The following is a 20,130-nucleotide window of genomic DNA, read 5'->3' as shown; positions in this document are numbered from 1 at the left end:
GCACTCAGTTTTTAAAATTCATTTTTCATCTTTTATTAAAAATGTATCATTTGTAAACAGTTTTGAATTCAACAAATGTTTATATTTATTTAGGTATTTGATAAGGTACTAGATAGAAAGAGCTATAGAGCCGTAATCGAATTAACAATCTGTAGCCCGAATTGGTTCTTGATAATATTTTAAATCCGATTAACTTAACAAAACCCTGAATTCATTTAAATTTTACAATTAAATTTGAGCATGAATGTCTTAAATAAAAAACACAACCGTTGATTATTCCAATAACAAACGTGAATGTAGCTATCCCTCTGCTGAGTTTTATAACTAAGTTTATTCTTTATAAATAATAAATTGTTTGTATACATACATATTTCGTTCACATTTCAATTTTTCAGGGCATTTGTTTAAGCACTATGTTACAAGTAGGTATATGAATATATAAATATATATATTTGTATATCACGTTGTCTAAAAGCAACCAGCTTTTTGAGACTTAAGCTTGCTTTTTGTTTGTTTAGTTTTTCTTACGCATAGGCTTTTGATTGTGCATAGTCAGAGAAGTCCTGCCCTTTGCAAAAATATAAGCTATTGTATTTGTGCCAATCTTTCGAATCTGTGGGAGCAGTGATATTCGTGTAAAAAAGACACATTGTATTGCATGTATTGTCAACGTAAGCTTTAGAGTTAGTCAATTAATTATGTAAGTAGTAGCAGTAATACGTTTAACAAGAAGTATATACATAAATATCGTCGGTATCGGCACTCACTGAATTAAAAATATATAGCCTTTAACAAAAATAAAACTATGTGGAAATGTTACAACACTTGCAATAAGGTCCTAAAACTAATGGAATGGAGCTTTCGGGAATGAGGCAGCAATCTCCGCTTTTAAATGACATATAAATAATACAAATAACGCTCAAATGAGCCTACAGGATCTAGTTTTCGCACATGGTTTAAACTCGAGTGTATGTTGTAACATTATAAAAACAAGTAGATATAATAATCTAATTCGGCTGAGAAAGCGTGAATAACAGAAGGGTTATTGCCAAATGGTCAGTTTATAAAAATGTCTGGTATATATCAGAGAGATTATACAAAACCAGTATACATATATTCAATTTGGTTGCGGTAGCTTTAAAAACAGAGAAAGTAGTGAAAAATATGTCAATCGTTCTTATGGGCTATAGGGATCCAATCGATTCGGTTTCAGCCTTAAACCTAAGAGTCTAGTTTGTAAAAAAAGTCAGACGGATACGGCTATATGCGGCCTGTCGCGCCTTCTTCTGGGTGCTACAAATATCATACTAATAATCATAGCAATGAAATGAAAAGGAGCAGCCGTACGCAAAATATCTGACGACTTGTAGAGCTTGTAAGTCTCGAAAACATTTCTCTATTTTATAAATAATTTAAAGGGATATGTTAGCTGATACCGACGACACTTACTAACTAAAACATACTACAGTTAGTTTAGTTGCAGGGCAGTTAAATTCCAGGTACATACAAGCTAAATTAGTCAAAAAGAAGAACCTAAAAAAGAGTAGGCTTGGGCTTCAAGGAACTTTTTGAAAAAATCACTGAATTCTTCTTCTTCTTCTATGGAGTTTACATTAACTTTTCTTAGTGCCGATAGTAAATAAAGTTATAGCCGACTTTGAAACTGTTAATTATGTTACTAGAGAAACAGTGTGATTATTATGGCGTAGCAATGTACTTTTTAGGAATCAAAGTCGGTAGACAACATAGTTGAGTGCAAATATTGCTTCGTTGCATAAATAAGTTTAATGTCATTTCGATATGTCTTTTGTTTTTCTACAACAACTACTGCTAAAGAAAGTCTTTGGGCAACAATAATCATATTTAAATAATCTATCAGGAAAACGATAAGCGAAGCTTTTCAACAGACTTTTCTTCTACTATAGTATAATTTGGGTACTCCCGCCCTGAGGGGAAATATATTTAATCTTTGGAATGAAGCTAATTGAATCTTTTGGATATAATCTTGTTAACACGAATGAAATTTGATTAAGCTTCATCATCAACGTATATATTTATAAGCTATTTATGTATAAACTCTGCTTCAACTTTTAATCAGTTATTCTGGGCGGCATTACCCAATGTGTAATATTTATGTATATATGTATATGCTCTATAATTTTGTAAGTATAGCTAGTAAATTTGTTCTATATACCTCTATATATATAATTGTAAGCTCTATGTAAATTGTGCGCTCTACAGTCTAAACTACAATTACTAACTAGGCTGTTTATTGTGCCTTATGAAGGACATTTTGGTCTGTTGTCATGGCAAACTGAAGGCATTCGGAAATCAAATCTCCTAAATAGTGTCGCGCAAGGTCTTACCTGGATTTCGGATCGATATAAACGGTATGCCGAACTCAAACTCATTTACCGGCCAATATTTCAACAGAGGCCGACGCTGTGGCAGCTCCGATTCCACATAGAAATAGGCATATAGTACGAGCACAGTATAGGAGGCAATGAAGATCAAAACGTGCCAGAACCCGTGCAGATATGGAAAATTGATGGCAGACCAGGTCTCGCAAAACATTCTATCATTGATCCAACAGAAGACTGCGATTGCCCACACGGTCGTGGTACGCAGACCGAGGCGATAGACCCGCCGGTCCCCCACTCTGGGAATGAAAGAGAAAGCGAGCAGAGGAGAGCATTCTATTCAATAGCTATTTGTTTAAATTGAATAAATATTTAATTTGATTAAATGATTAATGCGAACTGCCAAATTGGGGCCAGCACTTTCGTTCTAGTCTTAATTGGGATGTATGTTATAGTATGTGTATGAAAGCACCTGGAATACGACCGAAGCCATTAAAATCTATTTATATTTTGATGGAATGGAATAGATATTTGATTGATGTTGAAATTTAATGAATTGAATTGAAGTAACGATTTATGCCACACAGCTGGAAGCTCTTCACTTTGTTTGTGTTTGTCAGCAAATTGTCATTACTTTACTTTAATATTTGATTTTATTTATTTTGTAAATATTTTTTATTTTGAAACCGTTATGTCAATATAGTATAGACCACTAGGAAAATATTGAAAGCTGGAAAAGTTTACACACTAATAGCGGTGAACTGTTAAAATGTTGGGCATGATTAGGGTTAGCCTTTCGGAAATCAATTGAATTGTGTATAAATAAAATTCGCACAGTATGAACTACTAGATCCGTTTGAATTGAAAGCTTTACCCATTTCGATTCTTATGCTTGAGTGAAAAGCACATATACTATATATTGCTACGTTTAAATTAACACAAGCATGTAGTGTAGGGGAACAAATTCCTTAGAGCTTTAATGCTCGAATCCAAAGTTTAATATAAATTCATATCAATTTCAAAAGCATTCATTAATGTTATTTTTCGCTTATCAACTTGTCACCCCAGTTTTTCCATGCATAAGTACGTACTTATTTGAAGTCACTATATATATTAAATGTATCCAGCCATGATTGATCTTTGACAAGAAAGGTATAGAAACCTGTCCCTATATCCAAAACAAAGTGATAACAATAGATATGCGTTTTTGTTTTGTTTAGTGCGATAAAAAAATAGCTTCTTGGAACAGGCGACCCCAACTGATAAGCGAATGATTTATAAGCTGCTAGCATTATAAGGCTTCGTGTGACTTATCGGCGAACACAAACAGCAGTCCCATTGATAATAACAATGGGCTGAAAAAATTGAGCTAATCAGATCGCCGAACTTGGTAGCCAAAATATAATTTGGAATTTTTTAAAGCAGTCATTATTAATATCTATGTTATTTCCACTTACCGCTGCAGCTCCCGGTAAAGCATTACCATGGTCGGTACTCCCATACCCATGAGTACAAAGGCATTTACAATAGGTTTCCAGAGCGATAGAGCCGTGGCAAGAATGGCTGAGAAGAGCATTAACCAGCCGAACGCCTTGCTACAAGTAGTATGGAGCGGCTTTTAGTTGCATATGATTCGCACAATTTGTGGCAACTGCACTTACCGATCATTTCGGATAAACTTTGGGTAGTAGCGCCGGGGAAAAAAGAGCGAATAGGCGGCCATGAACACCCATAATATAGCCAGCTCGTCCAGCAATTGGCCGATCAGGCTGAGCGTGGCATGAAAGTACATGGAGCTGAGACCCACCACGATAAGCAGCACCCAGAGCAAATGTATTCCGGGGGTTACGAAGCGCCCATATTCCTTGAACAGCATTATTAATACTGGTGGCAATAGTATGAATAGGAAGTTGCTGAACTGTAGAGAAGATAAATGGGAAAAGATAGAGAATAGCTATCACTAGGAGTGTGGGTGATAATGATATTCCTACTAGCACTCATACCAAATCACGACTCACACACGCACAACTCCTCCTCCGATACTGCCGATCAGTCAAGATCTTATCATTATCATTGGAAGAAGACAGTTTTGTACAAATAATATTATAAAGCCCTTGTCAATGTGAAATGTTTTTAAGTAATATACATATTTAGAAATAATTTTAAGAATAAATCCATTAGCAGTTAATATTATTATAACATTATTTCTGGTAAATGTTGTTTAAAAGCGGTTCATAAATAATTGTGACATTATTTTGTAGATGTACTGTCTATATACTTAGAAATTGAAGAATAACTGTCGATGTATGAAACGTTAAGACTCTTCACGAATGACTTAAAAAAGGCTTTAATGCCTAAGATGGAACTTTTTCATGGTTTTGATAATTAAAAACATTAATAAAGGAAACAAAATTAATTTAAAGTTTGTTTTTGCAATCATACTTTAAAATAAAAGGAATAATAAATAAAAGGCAATTTTAATGAACATATAGTATATACTTGTATCTAAGCTGTAAGACTTTAAGTAATAGCCAGTTGGGCAACTAATGTTTGATATTATTATAATTTTGTCAATTCTAATTAAGATAGTAAATACTTTATGAGAGTCCAGATTGGATCAAATCGTTCACCCACCACCCATATACATATATTCCAGTCACGTATTTAGCTTATTTTGCAATGCACACATATACATAAATTTACATACATATGTACAAATGTACAAAAAAATGTATATGCATATGATGGACTCAAACTTTTACTGTTTTTACTTTGTCATGCTACGCTTGGCCAATTAAATCCAGGCAGACCCAACACATACACATTTACACGAACTTCTGATTACCATATGCTCGTTTATTTGTCATGCCTTTTGTTTACAACAAAAAGTCATCGAAAAGTTCTCCTTCCTCTAACCAGGCCCCAACGTGTCATTTTAACAACTTTTCACTTATCGCACGCGAACAAAGAACAGTTGTTTGTAAATTGTTGCGACAAATTGAATTAAGTGTAATTAAATTTAAATGGTGTGCAACGCGCTGTAATAAGACTGGAAATTAGACAAACATTTTATTCTCTTTTTGTTTTTCTATAAACAAAGGCGATAACAAATTGGGATAGGCAAGGCAAAACTCTACATACATATGTACATATCTAGTTATACTTGTATATCACATATCGCATATGTGCTTTAATTTATGGCAAGTGGGTCATTAACTTCACAATTCAATTCCTGGAGGTTATAAACAAAAAATTACGCCTTAAGGCAACACATTTATCGCCATAAAGAATCGATATAGCCATTGCTAATTATATACAATAAGTAGTGTCTATTGTCCAGTTTTCTGTATATTAAAAAAATGTAATTACACCACCTTTAAGAAAAACATATGTTAAGAAAAACATTAGTATTGAAGCAATAACTACAATTTTAAACAAATTATGGCCTTTATTGTTTTTAAGGCCAATTCACGCCAAAATATTTTTCTCGCTTATAGGGCATTTATTTATTTTATTTATTTATTTTCTAAACAAAGGAGAGGTTTTTTAAGTGTACATTAACTTCGACGCAGCTATGACTGATATGAAAAAGTCGGTAGTAACAAAGCAAATCAACATTCTTTTTTTAAGAATTGGAACAAAGACAAGGAATCTGTTATAATATGGCTGTACTTTGAGCTGAGTAAATATTTACATCGCACATAGAAAAATCAACAAACAAAAGTATTATAACTTGAACGGGTAATATTATATAAATTTGCCGTTTCGAGTGTCGAAAATTTAGCCATAAAAATATATTTATTTATGTACAATGACGAAATAAATGCCAAAAGGTGGAATCAGGGCATTAAATACCTGTCTGGTCTTTTTGACCCGTCAGTTCTATCTCTCTGTCTGTCTGTCCGGCTTGCCTGTTCTGTCTAGAGTCCTTGTATTAGCATCTTCACTTCTCTGTCTCTCTCGCTCGCACACGTAAAAAGGTCAAGGCCTGTGCTAAGGCAGCTGTTTTGTGAGCACGTGTGTGTATTGTACTTAAATATCGAAAAAAAAAACACTCAAGCAATCACACTCACACACTAACACTCATGTACATTGAGCATATTTTGGGAAATAAAAATAATATGTAAATAACACGTATACGCACCGTATTTACGAATTCGGCAATATTCGCTGATATATTATAATTATCCTCGCACCTAATTAGAGACGAATTGAATCAAGTTTTCTGAATTATTCAAGTAATTAAATTACCAATCCACAGGAGATGTTCCGGGACGCATAAATTCCCACAGCACGGGATAAATATCGAGCACGCTTCCAGACTCGGAAAAAGCGCCCATTTCGAATTTCTTATTGTAGTAGTAGCGATAATAACAATAACAACAAAAGCTTGCTTGACGCGCGCTTTAATCAGGTCAATAGTGATTTCCTTTTAGATTTATAATTACGTATGTATGTATGTATGTTTGTTATTTCTATGTGAGTGTATAAAATCGAAGTAGGCACTTTTAAAAATTTCCTATTTACATAGTTTATTTCGTGTTTGTCGTTGTTTTCGTCGATGTTTTTATTGCTGTTAGCATTGCACATTCCAAAAGTGAGCAAAATATGTTCTTATGTTCTGCTGCCCCAGTTAATACATGTTCTTTGTTATTATTTTTGACAATGATGAAATCGCTGAGTGGTGCCTATGTTTTACATACTACTATATGCTTGTTTATTATGTAAGTTACAGTATTATTCTATTTTGTCCAACTAGCCGGCCGTGCAAGCTGTAGTTATACCACTTTCTCGATATTCTTGACTGGACACATACATACATATGCATGTAAAAGTTATGCTAATTTAACGCAGTAAACAATTTATGTTGCTATCACACCTAAGAGCACGAACAGCCCACGGAACACGTCTATGGAGTAGGCGTGCACAAAAACAACTAAATATCGAGAACGTCTTTTGTTTATACACTCACTCAAACCTGATGAGTACTTAGAAGCTAATGGGAAGCATCGATACATTGTTTTCAGTCAGCTGTTGGTTTTCCCACTGTTAAGCCCAACAGGTTGGCAGGCTACCTAAGTTTAGCGCCTTTTCATAAACAAATTTCAATGAAAAAAGAAAATCAAATTTTAGAACTACGTTTTGCAAAGGAAGTGAACTTAAACAAAATTGAATTAAAGCTTGCGAAATTATTATTGAAAGTAAAACCTTTTTAAAAATAATAATATTATTAATGTTTAAGGTTGCCTTACTTAGTATAGCCTAAAACGTTTAATCAAAGGTTTTGCTTTAGCACGAGTTCTTCAAAATTGGCAAAGTTGCGTTTTTGATGTGTGAAAAACCAACGCAGTCATTCTTAGTTGGCTTATTTCCAAATTGTGATATGCTTTAGCGATAACGCTGAAATATTACTTATAATAAGGACATCATAATTATTAAACGGCGCTTTGAATATACTTTGAAAGCCCAATATTTAATAATCGTTTTGAATTATTGTCCACTTGCCTTCAGTTTGTAGTGTTAAAACAAACTTACAAGTATGTATTCGCTTTGAGCTTTTTTAACGACTGAAGTTATTTTTATGTCAACATACAAACAATGGATGTTGCTGCTTATCAATATAGATTATGTGAACGTAAACACAAATATTCTGAAATGACTTAAATATAACACTCAGGAACACTATCGAAGATGGGTGGAATAAGTATTAATGATTGTGTAGAAACTACTTCTTATTAAACTATTTTTATTAGATACTTGTATTATCCAGTGTTTCCGAATTCATTCAAGTATGAGTTTACATTCGTTTCTTTATTTCATTACAAGTGCAATAAATGGAAACTATTACTTAAGAAAAGATTAAAAAATATGATTATTCATCGAAAGCTCTTCAGTCTTTGGATATGTTCTCTCCCTATAAAGTTGCTTCTACTTCCGGTGGAGCCTATCGATTTAAAAAGATAAATAGATCGCTTGTTTTGACTATAGATTTCAGCCCTAGGCGATAGGGTGTGATTTTTATCGAATATATCGCTATTTCATTGCTTATTTAACATCTCTAGCCGGTGTTTGGCCTGCACGCGTTCAAATTGCACATATGGTGCCAATAAATAAATACAAGGATAAAGCCACAATGTTTCCACAACGAAGCTCGGTCACTTACCGCACGCCAGACTTCCATAAGCCCCCGCCCGCCATAGAACTGGCCGATAACGTGGAGTATCCAAATCTGAACGTTACCGACATGAACGCAAGGCTGGAGAATGTTTCGCCGCGTATACACGAATGTTGGGACAGCTTAACGATGAATAAAAGGCAACACGTGGCTTTGGCCACGAATCGCCGCGATGGTGCCCAATGGTGGGGCATGTTCTTTGGCTACAACCATCTTAAGCACATGACGGTTGACAATGCCAATTACAAACTACAATGTGAATTCGTGGTAAACATATTGCGCTTTGCCTACGATAATGTGGTGGGTATATTCTGGTCACTGATATAGTTCTATAGTAAATGCATTTCTAATCATTGTATTATTAGTTGTTGGTAGCCTTAGGCGATACCCGACTGCAAGCCTGGTCCACATACTCGACCGTGCGGAATCCTGCGAAGCCTTACTCTCTCTTTTTGGTTGGCGAAGCCGCAGGACATAATATACCCATTAACCAGTTAAATGTTTTCAAGTCCAACGAAAAATGTGCCATCTCCACGTGCTCAGAGGGTACCATCAATGTGAGTTGACACCCTATATATTGGTAATATTGGTGCTGATTCTCATTATCTCTTCGATTTAACAGGTCTGGGACCTTGCGGGTGCTGATCTGACCAGCTCCTTTCGCATTCGGACGGCACACACTGAGCGATTAATGGGCCTGGCAACGTCTGCTACATCGGACAAACAGTTTCTGACCTGTGATCGTGGCGGCTGCGCTCGTCTGTGGGATGTGCGTGAAGCATCTTTAGCCTCTACTTGTATGTCCGGCGACGAAGCACTGGGCTTGAGCTTTACATGTGCCGCGTGGGCAGCGCCAACAGAGCTTCATGGTGATAACTATATTTATTTGGGTGATTATGATGGAAACGTGCACACTTTGGATATTCGTGTGCCGCTAAAATTTGTGGAAACGAAAAAGTTCTTTGAGGAGGGTCATGTTTCCCATCTGCTGGTTAACGGGTAAGTTGTTCGTATATCCTGTATTTCTTTTGGATTTCTTATTGGGGTATCTTTGTGTTTTAGATGCCATTTGGCCGCCACCAGCAACTTGCCAAGTGAGGTAAAGATTGAGAAAATCTCAGGAGATCGCCAGTTTGTCTACACATATAAGGAACCACATAATCGATTAACAGACGCACTTTGGCAGGGCGATCGCACGTTGGTGACTATCGGATATGGCAGGAAATTAGTGAAACATGTTTTACCAAAAAGTGGCCAAAACATTGACTAAGCACAAATTTGTAGAATCTTAAATTTACAATGACCGATTTTGTATGGAGCTGCACTTTTTTTTAAATATAATACTATAAATTTGTATATTTAGATTGTAGTATTTTTAAATGTTGTTATTACGTATTATGTACATATATCGGAGTATTTAACAGTCTTTACGCCAAGCAATTGTTAATATTAAAAAAAAAGAAGTATATTGATGAAACTCTGAAAAGAAAAGCTTTTTGAACCAAGAAATTATAATTTAGTATGGAATTAATTGCTTTTTTTTTTAAATAATCAGCAGGTACCTATGAAAATCGACATATTTACGAGCCCATTATTTACCTTTATGCATACTCTGTCCTTTCCAAATTACAATGTCTAACTCGCATTAGAAATCCCCATCTATCTAGAAACTAGGTTTTTTTTCGCGCCGTATACATTTATTTTTAATGCTTAATACATAATATAATAATTAATGTCACAATAATTGTGTGGGAGCCAAATATCATGCGGCCAAAAGTGAGAAATATTATTTTTCGTTGCTCTCAACACAAAAAATTATGACATGTGGGTTTTGTTTGTAAAATTCGTTTTACAATTATCAGGAAATCACACTTTTGGCCAACTATAATTTTCTTAACTAAATTCTACTTTGGAATTGTTGAATTTGTGGTGTCAACTGGCTATGATAATAATACCCATATAATAAATCATGAAACGCTTATACACAACAAATTAGAATGTAAAATATGAAATAGCTTCAATTGCTGCGTTTTTTTTTACCTGAGTACGATAATTTAAGCAACAACCAATTTCGATTTGTGGCACAAACGTCAGGGAAAACTTAACAGACCTTAACTTAACTAGGGGCAACACGTAAAAATAAACAACCGAAAAAATACTTATCTTAAAACACAAGCCACAGCTTTAGGTATACAAAATGTTTTTCGTAATTTTGCCAGAAAATTAAAACTTTTATATTATTATTTTTCCTTTTTTTCAGCGTCTAGAGCGCTTTGTTGGTGGTTCCAGAAAGTTTTCGTTCTCTTCTATTTCCATATCGTCTAGCTTCATTAATCGCTTGGCTTTGTGCAGCATTTGTGGATCACGCAGCCAAGTGTTCTGCAACACTGCATCAATTGAAGGTCGCCTTTCGGGATCAACATTGAGCATTTCGCGAATGAGGGACTTGGCGCGTTGCGATACTCTTTGCCAGGCAGGATGTCGAAAGCCGTATTTGCCGCGTTTTATTTGCTCAGCAGCCGGCGTGCCATATTCATCAGAGAAGGGCAGAGTGCCACTAAGACTGTAAATGTAAAATATTTAACTATTTGCACTGGACTTGTACTTGTATTTGGACATTGAATCTATTTACCACGTGAAGAGTACCACGCCCAAGCTCCAAATATCAACCTTCTTGGTGTATGCCCCGCGTCCACCCGTTATTAGCACCTCTGGCGCAACATATAGGGGTGTGCCACATAATGTCCGCATTACTGAGTCATTTTGCACAAATTTGCTCATTCCAAAATCGGAGACCTTAAGTAAGGTCTCCTCGTCGCTGGACTCTAGCAACACATTGTCGGGCTTTAGATCGCGATGAGTGATGCCTGTTGATGTAATTACTCTTAAAGTGGAGTACTTCAAAGGGTGAGCTGTTGGTACGCACCTTGGTCATGTAAATATTTGACAGCATGGCACATTTGATAGAAGTATAGTTTGGATGTTGGCTCTGAGAGCAGTTTGGAGCCTATAATACGATTCAACAGATCACCACCACCCATGAATTCCAGCACCATGTAAACGGAATCCGGTTTGTCCACAATATCGAACATTTTAACCACACAGGGGTGCTCGAGCTTTTTCATAATTTTAGCCTCGTTGAGCACTCGCTCCGAATCTGTCTGATTGTTTTTATGATGCGAGCTAACAGCCAAAAGATTTTTCTTAACAATTTTCATGGCATACTGCTGGCAGGTGCGTCTTTCGTAAACCAAACGCACCAGGCCGCAGGCCCCAGAGCCCAGCTTGCGATTTACTAAGTAGGTGTCCGTGATTTCATTGGGTAATCCGATGGCCTCGTTCGGGCTCAGGTCCTTGAACACAAAGGCTACACAAGGCAGGTGCAAAATTAGAGCGTATTGTTGCAAAATGAATGCATCTGCTTTCACTCACCCTTGTAGGTGGGATGCGCAAGCGCAATGATATCGTCGTCCTGCAGAATACGCGTTTTGTTAATGCCTATTTTTTCGCCATTCACAAATGTTCCGTTGCGTGAGAGATCCTAAATAGGAAATATATGTATGCGTTCAAATATGGTTCAATTTCAGTCTGCCTACCTGTATATAAACCGGATTTGAAAGGTCGCTGTTAGCGCGCTTGATGGTAAAATGTACCTTTGAAATTCTACTCAATATCTTTTCAGGTAAATCATTTAGGGTAAGTATTAAATCGTTGGCATCGCCGCGTCCAGCTGAGAACTGTTCGTTGTTCAAATCTAATAAGAAAATATATAGTGTGAGTTCGCATTCACGACAACACTTTAATAATACATGTAAATATACATTCATACATATTAACATACAATATGTCTAGAAACAGAAATTTATATTCAAGTTACCAACAGAAAAGGACGAGTTCGTATAGATTATCTTATATGGTGAGACGCTCGTACCAAGAGACTTGATTTTTATGTTTTTGCCATATAAACGGCCCCACACAATGTTATCCATTGGCTGACTCTCCACTTGCGACCAAATGTTGGACGCTTGGCTTTGTGTTCCTTGAGTGCCTTCGGTGTGCCTTTCACGTGCCATGTTAAATCCTACTGTTGTTCTTTTTTCTTGCTGTTTTCTGTTATTTACTGAAATTAACTGTTTCTGCGGCAACACAGTTATCTATAATTTTACATATATTTGCACATATACACTCATACAAAAGATGTCGCAGTATTCACAAAATTATGTGTTTACAGCATGAAACCAAAGCAACAAGTAACACCATATACACATTATTCGCGACTAGTGTTTACATTATTCGAACTGATTTCTTGCAAAGTCTGCATTTATTTTGAAACGTTTTTCTCAAAACACTATGTTTTATTGCGGGCTCGCATATTCGTTTGCGTTGGTTTCGGACACATCTGTGTGTGTGTTAGGCGCGTAAATTTAATCGTAATGCAACACTGTTCTAGATTCGGTTATATTACGATGGCGCATCCCTAGTTTGCATTATGAGCTACTGAGTCCGGTAAGTAGAAGAACAAGCAATGAAACTGCTTTTTCTGCTACAAGGAGATATTTCAATGATATTTATATTTATTAAAGTTTTATTTGTAAAAATGTAAAATTCTAATTAAAATGTATTTCTTTTAAAGGCTTTTGTTAATTAAATAGATTTTAATTTCGAATACGGACGAGTCTAATCGCTTGGAAATTGTACCCGTACATCAGAACTTCTTTTTGGAGAAGACAAATACATATGTCAGACCACAGCATCATTTAACTGTCCATTACTAAAAAAAAAACTTAGCTCATTTAAATATATCTGTATTATTTACTGCACAGCAATTGAAATTTAGGTTGATCTAACTTTTGATTTCATCACAGAATAGCTGGGTTTGTTGCATTTATTAAAATTCACCTTAAGCCTAAATTTTAAGCCCCAACATGTATATAAAAATAATATAAACAAATTTTAATAATAATGGCCGATGAAGATAAGGCACTTTCAAATATAAACGGTCGATACATTTGCATACACATTTGAACTTCGTTAATTGTGTTCGTTTTCCAACACTATATTGGTGTTGCGTGCGCTGCAGCCCTTGATTTTGGCGTCGTTTGAAAGCAACTGTAAACTATACCAATACAAGCGTATCCAAATAAAACACAAAGCAAGAGAAGGGGTAATACGCGCTAAATAGACAAAAAGTGAAATTGCAACAAGTGTAATTGAAGCTATATATATATTCTGATTCCAAGTCCAACAGCTGTGTGCCAGTGTTGCGCATAGCGGCGTCTATAATTTGGTGTCAAACAATTTGCAAGAAATAGTTCATAATTTGCGCCCTCAGGCACTTAACAGCCATCATGACACTACCGCGTTCTGAAACGCCGTTGCGACGCTCCGCAGTGGGCAGTTACCGCGAGAGCATGGTGCGGGATATAACCGTCATTAATGATGATGAGGCCGAGCGACAGGAGGCCAGGCGACGGACACTCCAGCAGCAGCGTATGAGGGAGAGCACCGTGGCCGAATCCATTGAGGAGAATGAAACCATACGCCAGTGTCTGGAGATATACAACGGCAACAAGCTGAGTCGCGACAATGCCTGGAGCTTGTCGCTGATCGATACCCTCTCAAATCTATTGAGTCGCCACCACAAGTCGCTTAGTAATTTTAAGGTGAGTTCGGTAGCAGTGGACCGGCAGTGTTACTTTTATTCACCATTCCTCTTTAATTTTAGATGGCTGGCTCTTCGCTGGAGGTCTCCTCAAAAGTATATGGCTTGCGGGTGGACTCCATTTACCTGGACGCTTTACGAATGTCCGCTGGCTTAAATGCGCGGAAAGTGACCGAACAGCAGCTAAACGCCGCTGCTGATGATGATGACGGCGCTGATCGTGCGGATCCCGCTGATGGCACAGATGCAGACAAGCAGGCACAGGGCGCGGTACCAAAGCCAAAAAAACGCGCGCGTAAAGCGGTTTCAACAGTCACAAAGAACAAAGAGACTTTGAATGCCAGACTGGACACAGCACCGCTGCAGGACCCGGTGTTTGGCAAGCTTAATTCTACAGTGGGTTCCATTAACGCCTCAAATCGATTAATGCACAACATTTTACCCACAAAAGACTCTGAGTTGCGTTTGTGTACAACATATCGCTTCTGGGATGAAAGTGATTTGCCGAATGATGTGTCGGACTATACGATAGCTGAGTGTGCCGATTTCTATGAACCCCATGAGGTGGTTAGTGCTGAGTGGGCACTTAAATTGCTTCAATGTGAAAAACAATTAGTGTTACGTCCCATGTATACCGGCTATATTATCACTGACGCTCCGATTCCCACAAATAGTGGCCCACCTAAATCGCCAGCTCCGTTATCTGTAGGTGAAGGTGGTGATGATGATGACGACCATGGTCACCACGACAATGGAGAGTTCTTTGAGAATCCTAAGGAGCTATCCATGGTGTTCGATGTAAATGCTGACTGCGAACCTATCCCTGATCTGAATGTGAAGGCCGCAGTTCTGGATGTTGACTTTAACGACCTGGAAGAGCTTACAACTGAGGAACAAAGAGCTTTGAATCGCTGTCGGGGTCTGCGCAAAAAGCCACATGTCATTGATGACCTGCGACCCGTGGATGGTACATCTAAACTGGAATATTCCTATCGCCCCATGGACAAAATTTCACAGTTCTGGGCCGGGCCATCCCACTGGAAGTTTAAGCGCGGTCGCACCACATTTGGGCAAACTAATACACAGACCTCTACGGCGGCGACTGGGACCAATACACAACGCGTTCGTCGCCCACAGCAGCAAGCGAAACGACGCAGCCAGAAACTAAACTTTGGCCAGTGCCACGATGAACTGTTTCAAGCTATAGAGACAACCGGAAAGCTGCGCAAAGCTAACTTCCAAAAGAAATGGGATCCGCGCAAGCTCACGCTTCCTACAAAATATAGTTTCGAACCCAATTTCTTTTACAAATACGAGTACGCGCCAAGCATAAAGGTTACACGCCGCTTCGGGAAAGCTGACACAGACACGGAGTCTGGTGATGAAGACGAACTCGGCCATCACACAGATGCGCCCGATGATGCGGAGCTTTTCGACAACGAGCATTTTATGCCAGGCACACCAAACTTTGAGAGTGATCAGGGCTTGAACGTGGGAAGCTCGAATCCGGACTTGCTGGACGGTGATGGAGGCGATGAAGTCACAGGCGAATTTGGTAGCGGCAATGGCACAGGCAATGACATGGTGCTGGAAATTGCCACCGAATATGATAATGCGCCAACTAAGGTGAGCACAAAAAGAGATGGGGATGGAAAAATTATTATTACATTCTGTCATTTATTCTTTTGAAAATTAAACTAACTTCCATCTCCTTACAGGTCACCAAAGTTGTTGTGCCTTTTGCTAAGCGCGCTAAAGTAATTGATATGAAGAATCTAAAGCGCAGCTGCAACTCTCTCATTCAAAAGCAATTGCTTAACGAGGTGCCGGAGGAATCGTTACCAGTGCACCCAACAGTAGATGCGGAACATTATGAAAAAGGTGCTGCGAGTTTTAACGATTTGTATGCGCACCTCCCAAAATTGTTGACCACCAAAATGGCCGACTCGTTATCGCCCTCGGTGGCGCTGTACGCTGTTTTGCATTTGGCTAATGATTTGAAACTGCGACTCATTCCACAAGATGATTTGGCAGATTTTAAAATAAGGCAAGTTAAGGACGACTAACGTTCCAGGGGGCAAAAAATGTTAACTACCCAGTGGCAGTTCAGCTGAAACTGAACACTTCTCGAACATTTATTGTCCCTTGTTGTCAGTTTCTTTTTAATTCATTACCTTTTTTATGAAAAACTTCACTAATTTAATAACATGTTCGAGAATATAAAAACTGCCTGATGATATATAGTATATATTAAAGGCATAATGAGTTGAAAGTGGCAGATAGACCTTAATTTGTTGGATTTTAATAATCGAAGCAAAACTATCCCAATCGTCGGTTTGTAGTGTGTGTATATGGGTCTTTGTTTTATAAAAAAAAGCCCCAAATTCAATTTAAAATAGTAAGTGCGGTTATATTTCAACTTTTAAACAAGCACTTGCTTAGAGTTAGGGGTTCTATCAATTGTAACCAACCGTATTAGGAACTTCTTTTTCGGTTCGACAGCGGTTTTTTCTCTCTGTTGCTTTTAAATAGGCGAATATTGGATGGTTTCTCTTCTTTGAAAAAGGGGTCGCTTCTATAGCGATGAAAATATTCGTCGACGCTTGTGTTTCATTTAATATTTTGTTTAGATACCGATGCATTCAAGGTATCAAGTACTACTTAGATACTTGGTAATTAAATTTGTAAACCGCTAGAAAAAAATCACAAAATAAATATATAAATCGAGTATCGAGGACTTCTGAAATATAATATTCTTCGAATTTCATATACAATTGGGATTTTATGTTATAATCCGCTACAAAAATTACATTAAAAGCATCAAGTCCTAAAATATTTTATTACTCGAAAATATATATATAATTATATATATATATATATATATCCCAGAATATAAAAATGTCACGAACAAAAATATTAAAATATATATAAATGTAAATATAATACATGTATATACATTTTTGATGATTAAATTTAGTAATTTAAAAGCAAAATAATATAAATTATGTTTAAAAGATTAAGAACACAAAAACGTAAATAAAAAGAATGTCAAAGAGAGCAGAGTAGAAATGTCGTATATTATTTGTAAAGGTACTTAGGTGTTGGCCTATTAAATGCTCTCCACCGCAAGTACATTACTAATACGAACTTTAAACTTTACGGAGCTGCCACACAGCGGCAGACAATTAAGCAACAAATGTGAAAACATTAAATGAAACATAACCATTAAAATAAAGCCAAACAAACAGCGGTTGCACTAACAAGCACAAATTCCCGACAAGGGCCATGAAAACGCTGGCGATAATGACAGAGACTGAAGCATCATACGTATACAACAAGTGTGACAGTGGGGTTGTTTGGGAAAGGGGGCGTTGCGGGGAAAACAGAAAAACATGCAATTATTATTATGGCCAAGACAAACAAAAGCAGTAGAGTTGAGTTACCTGTTTTAACTTTTGAGCATACACCTCTCAACTCCAATCGAGTGGATGTTGCTCTTGTTTGCGCTGTTAATTAACTTTTCAACTGAAAACGCGCGGGTTCCAAATGTAAAAATGTTGTCATTTGTTTAATTTTTATTTTTTTGTTGGGCATTTACCGAATTTCTCGCTAATTGCATTCGGCAGTGGCGGCCTAAACATGAAAATGCACTCATTTCAAATATTTTGATACTCTCCGTATTAATAAAACAAGATGGGTTCAAATATTTTTTGCTGTAATTTTTAGAATTAATAGAAACGGACAAACAAGTCTTGACCAATAGCAAAAATGCCTTTAAACCAATTGAATATTCTGTTATCGTTTATTTTCCTATCACATTCAAGAGGCTACTTGAATCGCAGGTATTAGAGAATCGGTGACTAGATTAAGCATTATTTTGATCTCATATGGTAAATATCAAAAATAGTTAAGATATCTTTAAAAAAGAAAGAGTCCTGCTACAAAAAGTGTGTTTCTTTGGCAGCTGTATAAAATACTTTAGTTTTTTATGTTTGGTTAGTGATGAACGTGGTCTGCATTTGGTTAAACCAATTTTAGAATAGCGAGACAAACAGACGACCGGACCGACAGACATGGTTGTATCGATTCGTCGTGTTATGCTATAACATGAGATCTGCCCAGCCTCCAGCTAAACTTTTTAGCATAACTTTTCACCCTTGTGGGGACAATATGCTGCTGTCCAGCCTTTTGGATGTGTATCATATATCAAACGTTACAAATGAAGCTCAAATTGGAAACTTACAGGTGTACGTATGCAACAATTCCAGTATTGGTTGGGAAAAGTGAACTCTGCACTCCTGCTGCTGTAAATGTCTAAAGTTTTATGATGCTGTTTAAAAGTTTGCTTTTATGCACAGTTGTTGTTGTGTATTATGTGTATGTTACTTTGTACTTAGTAAATATTTATGCAAATAATATGCAATTACACACACACACACACAAACACACCAACGCAGTTCCATTTAAAATAAACGCCGCCTAAAAGCGCTCAGCAAACACTAAACTTTTCAACACACATGCAACGCAAATTTATCCCTTACATACATATGTATATACTCGTATGTATATAAACATATGAGTGTATTTAATGTGTATGTGTGTGTGTGTGTGTGGCTACAAACCTACAGGACATGTTGCGCAGTCAAAGCGTAACCAACTTATAAAGTGTAGCAACATTGAAGGCACGGCTTAAAACGCCTCAAAATGTCCTTCGCCTTGGCGACAAATGTGTGTTTACATTTGGGTTGTATGGGTGTATGCAAATGAAAGAGCAACAATACAAAGATGCTTAGCGCGGCAAGCTACCAGTTGGATGCATTTTGTATCGTCTTGCCATTCCATCACACATTCGAGAAAAGCACCAAGCATTTATTTGGAAACATTTTTAAATATTTTAAATGATATGCTAATCCTAATTCTCCAATGTGTTGGTCAACACTACAATATAGGAGTGCACATTAGAGATACAAATGGTTTCGAATAAACTTGCTCTACGTATATAAGAAAAAGCTATATACCAGGGTACCAGGGTACAAGGGTATATTAGTTTTGGGCGAGTGCACATGGAACACACAGAAGGAGGCTTGGTAGACCCCACAAAGTATATATATTCTTGATCAGCATGACAAGCCGAGTCGATATAGCCATGTCCGTCTGTCTGTCTGTATGAACGCAAGGATCTCAGAAAGTATAAGAGCTAGAATAACCCAACTTGGTATACAGATTCTCATTTTTTCTGATAAATGTATGTATGCATGTATGGAATATTTTATATTTAATTTAGTTAATTAATTAAATTAAATTAATTAATTAATTTAATTTCTTTTTTGTCGGGTGGTACAGGGTATTTAAGAGTTGAGCCTGCTCGACTTTAGCATTCCTTTCTTGTTAGAGTTCAAAAGTTTCTGATGCTGTTACGGCAAACGGTTAGACGGATCCTGTCTTTATCGATTCGTCTCGTCATGTTCATGTATTTTCCATGCATTCTTCTGTCTGAATCATATATTTGGCGCTTAAATTCCCTAGTGTACCCTTTTCCCTACGAGTATAGGGTATAAATAGTACTGGAAAAATAGCTGGCGAATCAGTTAAGAAACCCTTCTGGGTTCATTCACTGGTCAAAATTTTCAGCAACAGATTCCCACATCGGTTTCTAATTCAGTTTGTAGACCTCGATGACTGTTCACATATTGAATTATATAAATAAAAAAACTTTAATATTTCATTTACGTTGAGACAACAAACCAAAAAAAAGAGTAATATATAAATTATTTAATCTCTACTAAAATACATAGATAATCAATTATTTTAGCTGAAAATCAGCATCACACATTAAACAATGCATTCGAAATATAAAATCAAAAAAACAAAACAATAAATACTGGATATTAATTTGCAAATATCTTTCATAAATAAACTTATTAATGTCGAAA

The 20,130-nt window shown here is 36.8% G+C and overlaps 4 protein-coding genes across 6 annotated transcripts; 2 read left to right on the top strand and 2 right to left on the bottom strand.

Annotated features, from left to right (window-relative positions):
• Positions 1-4: 4 nt before the first annotated feature.
• LOC115625914 (alkaline ceramidase) lies at positions 5-7,266 on the bottom strand. Its single transcript, XM_030521147.1, has 6 exons — positions 6,612-7,266; positions 6,505-6,556; positions 4,022-4,278; positions 3,818-3,955; positions 2,367-2,659; positions 5-613 (listed from the first exon to the last, which is right to left on the bottom strand). The coding sequence occupies exons 1-6, from the start codon at positions 6,698-6,700 to the stop codon at positions 525-527; spliced, it is 918 nt and encodes a 305-aa protein (XP_030377007.1). The 5' UTR covers positions 6,701-7,266; the 3' UTR covers positions 5-524.
• Positions 7,267-8,432: 1,166 nt separating this feature from the next.
• LOC115625965 (protein valois) lies at positions 8,433-9,891 on the top strand. Its single transcript, XM_030521207.1, has 4 exons — positions 8,433-8,835; positions 8,901-9,092; positions 9,158-9,534; positions 9,598-9,891. The coding sequence occupies exons 1-4, from the start codon at positions 8,458-8,460 to the stop codon at positions 9,803-9,805; spliced, it is 1,155 nt and encodes a 384-aa protein (XP_030377067.1). The 5' UTR covers positions 8,433-8,457; the 3' UTR covers positions 9,806-9,891.
• Positions 9,892-10,235: 344 nt separating this feature from the next.
• LOC115625829 (ovarian-specific serine/threonine-protein kinase Lok) lies at positions 10,236-12,893 on the bottom strand. Of its 2 annotated transcripts, none has more exons than XM_030521021.1 (6): positions 12,413-12,893; positions 12,132-12,289; positions 11,968-12,076; positions 11,462-11,902; positions 11,168-11,402; positions 10,236-11,098 (listed from the first exon to the last, which is right to left on the bottom strand). In XM_030521021.1, the coding sequence occupies exons 1-6, from the start codon at positions 12,606-12,608 to the stop codon at positions 10,792-10,794; spliced, it is 1,446 nt and encodes a 481-aa protein (XP_030376881.1). In that variant the 5' UTR covers positions 12,609-12,893; the 3' UTR covers positions 10,236-10,791. The 2 variants fall into 2 exon arrangements, with proteins under 2 accessions (XP_030376881.1, XP_030376882.1); XM_030521022.1 differs by having other exon boundaries at positions 10,239-11,098; positions 12,467-12,891.
• A 771-nt stretch (positions 12,894-13,664) lies between these two features.
• Positions 13,665-16,487, top strand: LOC115625747 (condensin complex subunit 2). Of its 2 annotated transcripts, XM_030520903.1 has the most exons (4): positions 13,665-13,699; positions 13,776-14,198; positions 14,261-15,823; positions 15,916-16,487. In XM_030520903.1, exons 2-4 carry the CDS (start codon positions 13,884-13,886, stop codon positions 16,261-16,263), a joined length of 2,226 nt encoding a protein of 741 aa, XP_030376763.1. In that variant the 5' UTR covers positions 13,665-13,699; positions 13,776-13,883; the 3' UTR covers positions 16,264-16,487. The 2 variants fall into 2 exon arrangements, with proteins under 2 accessions (XP_030376763.1, XP_030376762.1); XM_030520902.1 differs by lacking the exon at positions 13,665-13,699 and having other exon boundaries at positions 13,725-14,198.
• Positions 16,488-20,130: the final 3,643 nt, after the last annotated feature.

This window comes from Scaptodrosophila lebanonensis, unplaced genomic scaffold, assembly GCF_003285725.1.
Source record: "Scaptodrosophila lebanonensis strain 11010-0011.00,11010-0021.00 unplaced genomic scaffold, SlebRS2 tig00000080-arrow-pilon, whole genome shotgun sequence".
In the NCBI taxonomy this organism is placed as follows: Eukaryota; Metazoa; Arthropoda; class Insecta; order Diptera; family Drosophilidae; genus Scaptodrosophila; species Scaptodrosophila lebanonensis.
The sequence above is the reverse complement of the archived record's forward strand: the minus strand, read 5'-3'. Positions and strand labels throughout refer to the sequence as shown.

Excerpts from the sequence above, each read along its gene's own strand:
- LOC115625965 (XM_030521207.1), top strand. The coding sequence starts at position 8,458 with ATGGTGCCAATAAATAAATACAAGGATAAAGCCACAATGTTTCCACAA. Across the intron at positions 8,836-8,900 it reads GCTTTGCCTACGATAATGTG|TTGTTGGTAGCCTTAGGCGA; the intron begins GTGGGTATATTC and ends TTGTATTATTAG. Across the intron at positions 9,535-9,597 it reads TCCCATCTGCTGGTTAACGG|ATGCCATTTGGCCGCCACCA; the intron begins GTAAGTTGTTCG and ends TTTGTGTTTTAG.
- LOC115625829 (XM_030521021.1), bottom strand. The coding sequence starts at position 12,608 with ATGGCACGTGAAAGGCACACCGAAGGCACTCAAGGAACACAAAGCCAA. Across the intron at positions 12,290-12,412 it reads GAACTCGTCCTTTTCTGTTG|ATTTGAACAACGAACAGTTC; the intron begins GTAACTTGAATA and ends TTTTCTTATTAG. Across the intron at positions 11,903-11,967 it reads TGCGCATCCCACCTACAAGG|CCTTTGTGTTCAAGGACCTG; the intron begins GTGAGTGAAAGC and ends TGCCTTGTGTAG.
- LOC115625914 (XM_030521147.1), bottom strand. The coding sequence starts at position 6,700 with ATGGGCGCTTTTTCCGAGTCTGGAAGCGTGCTCGATATTTATCCCGTG. Across the intron at positions 6,557-6,611 it reads GGAACATCTCCTGTGGATTG|GTGCGAGGATAATTATAATA; the intron begins GTAATTTAATTA and ends GTCTCTAATTAG. Across the intron at positions 3,956-4,021 it reads AAGTTTATCCGAAATGATCG|CAAGGCGTTCGGCTGGTTAA; the intron begins GTAAGTGCAGTT and ends TACTACTTGTAG.
- LOC115625747 (XM_030520903.1), top strand. The coding sequence starts at position 13,884 with ATGACACTACCGCGTTCTGAAACGCCGTTGCGACGCTCCGCAGTGGGC. Across the intron at positions 14,199-14,260 it reads AGTCGCTTAGTAATTTTAAG|ATGGCTGGCTCTTCGCTGGA; the intron begins GTGAGTTCGGTA and ends CTTTAATTTTAG. Across the intron at positions 15,824-15,915 it reads ATGATAATGCGCCAACTAAG|GTCACCAAAGTTGTTGTGCC; the intron begins GTGAGCACAAAA and ends ATCTCCTTACAG.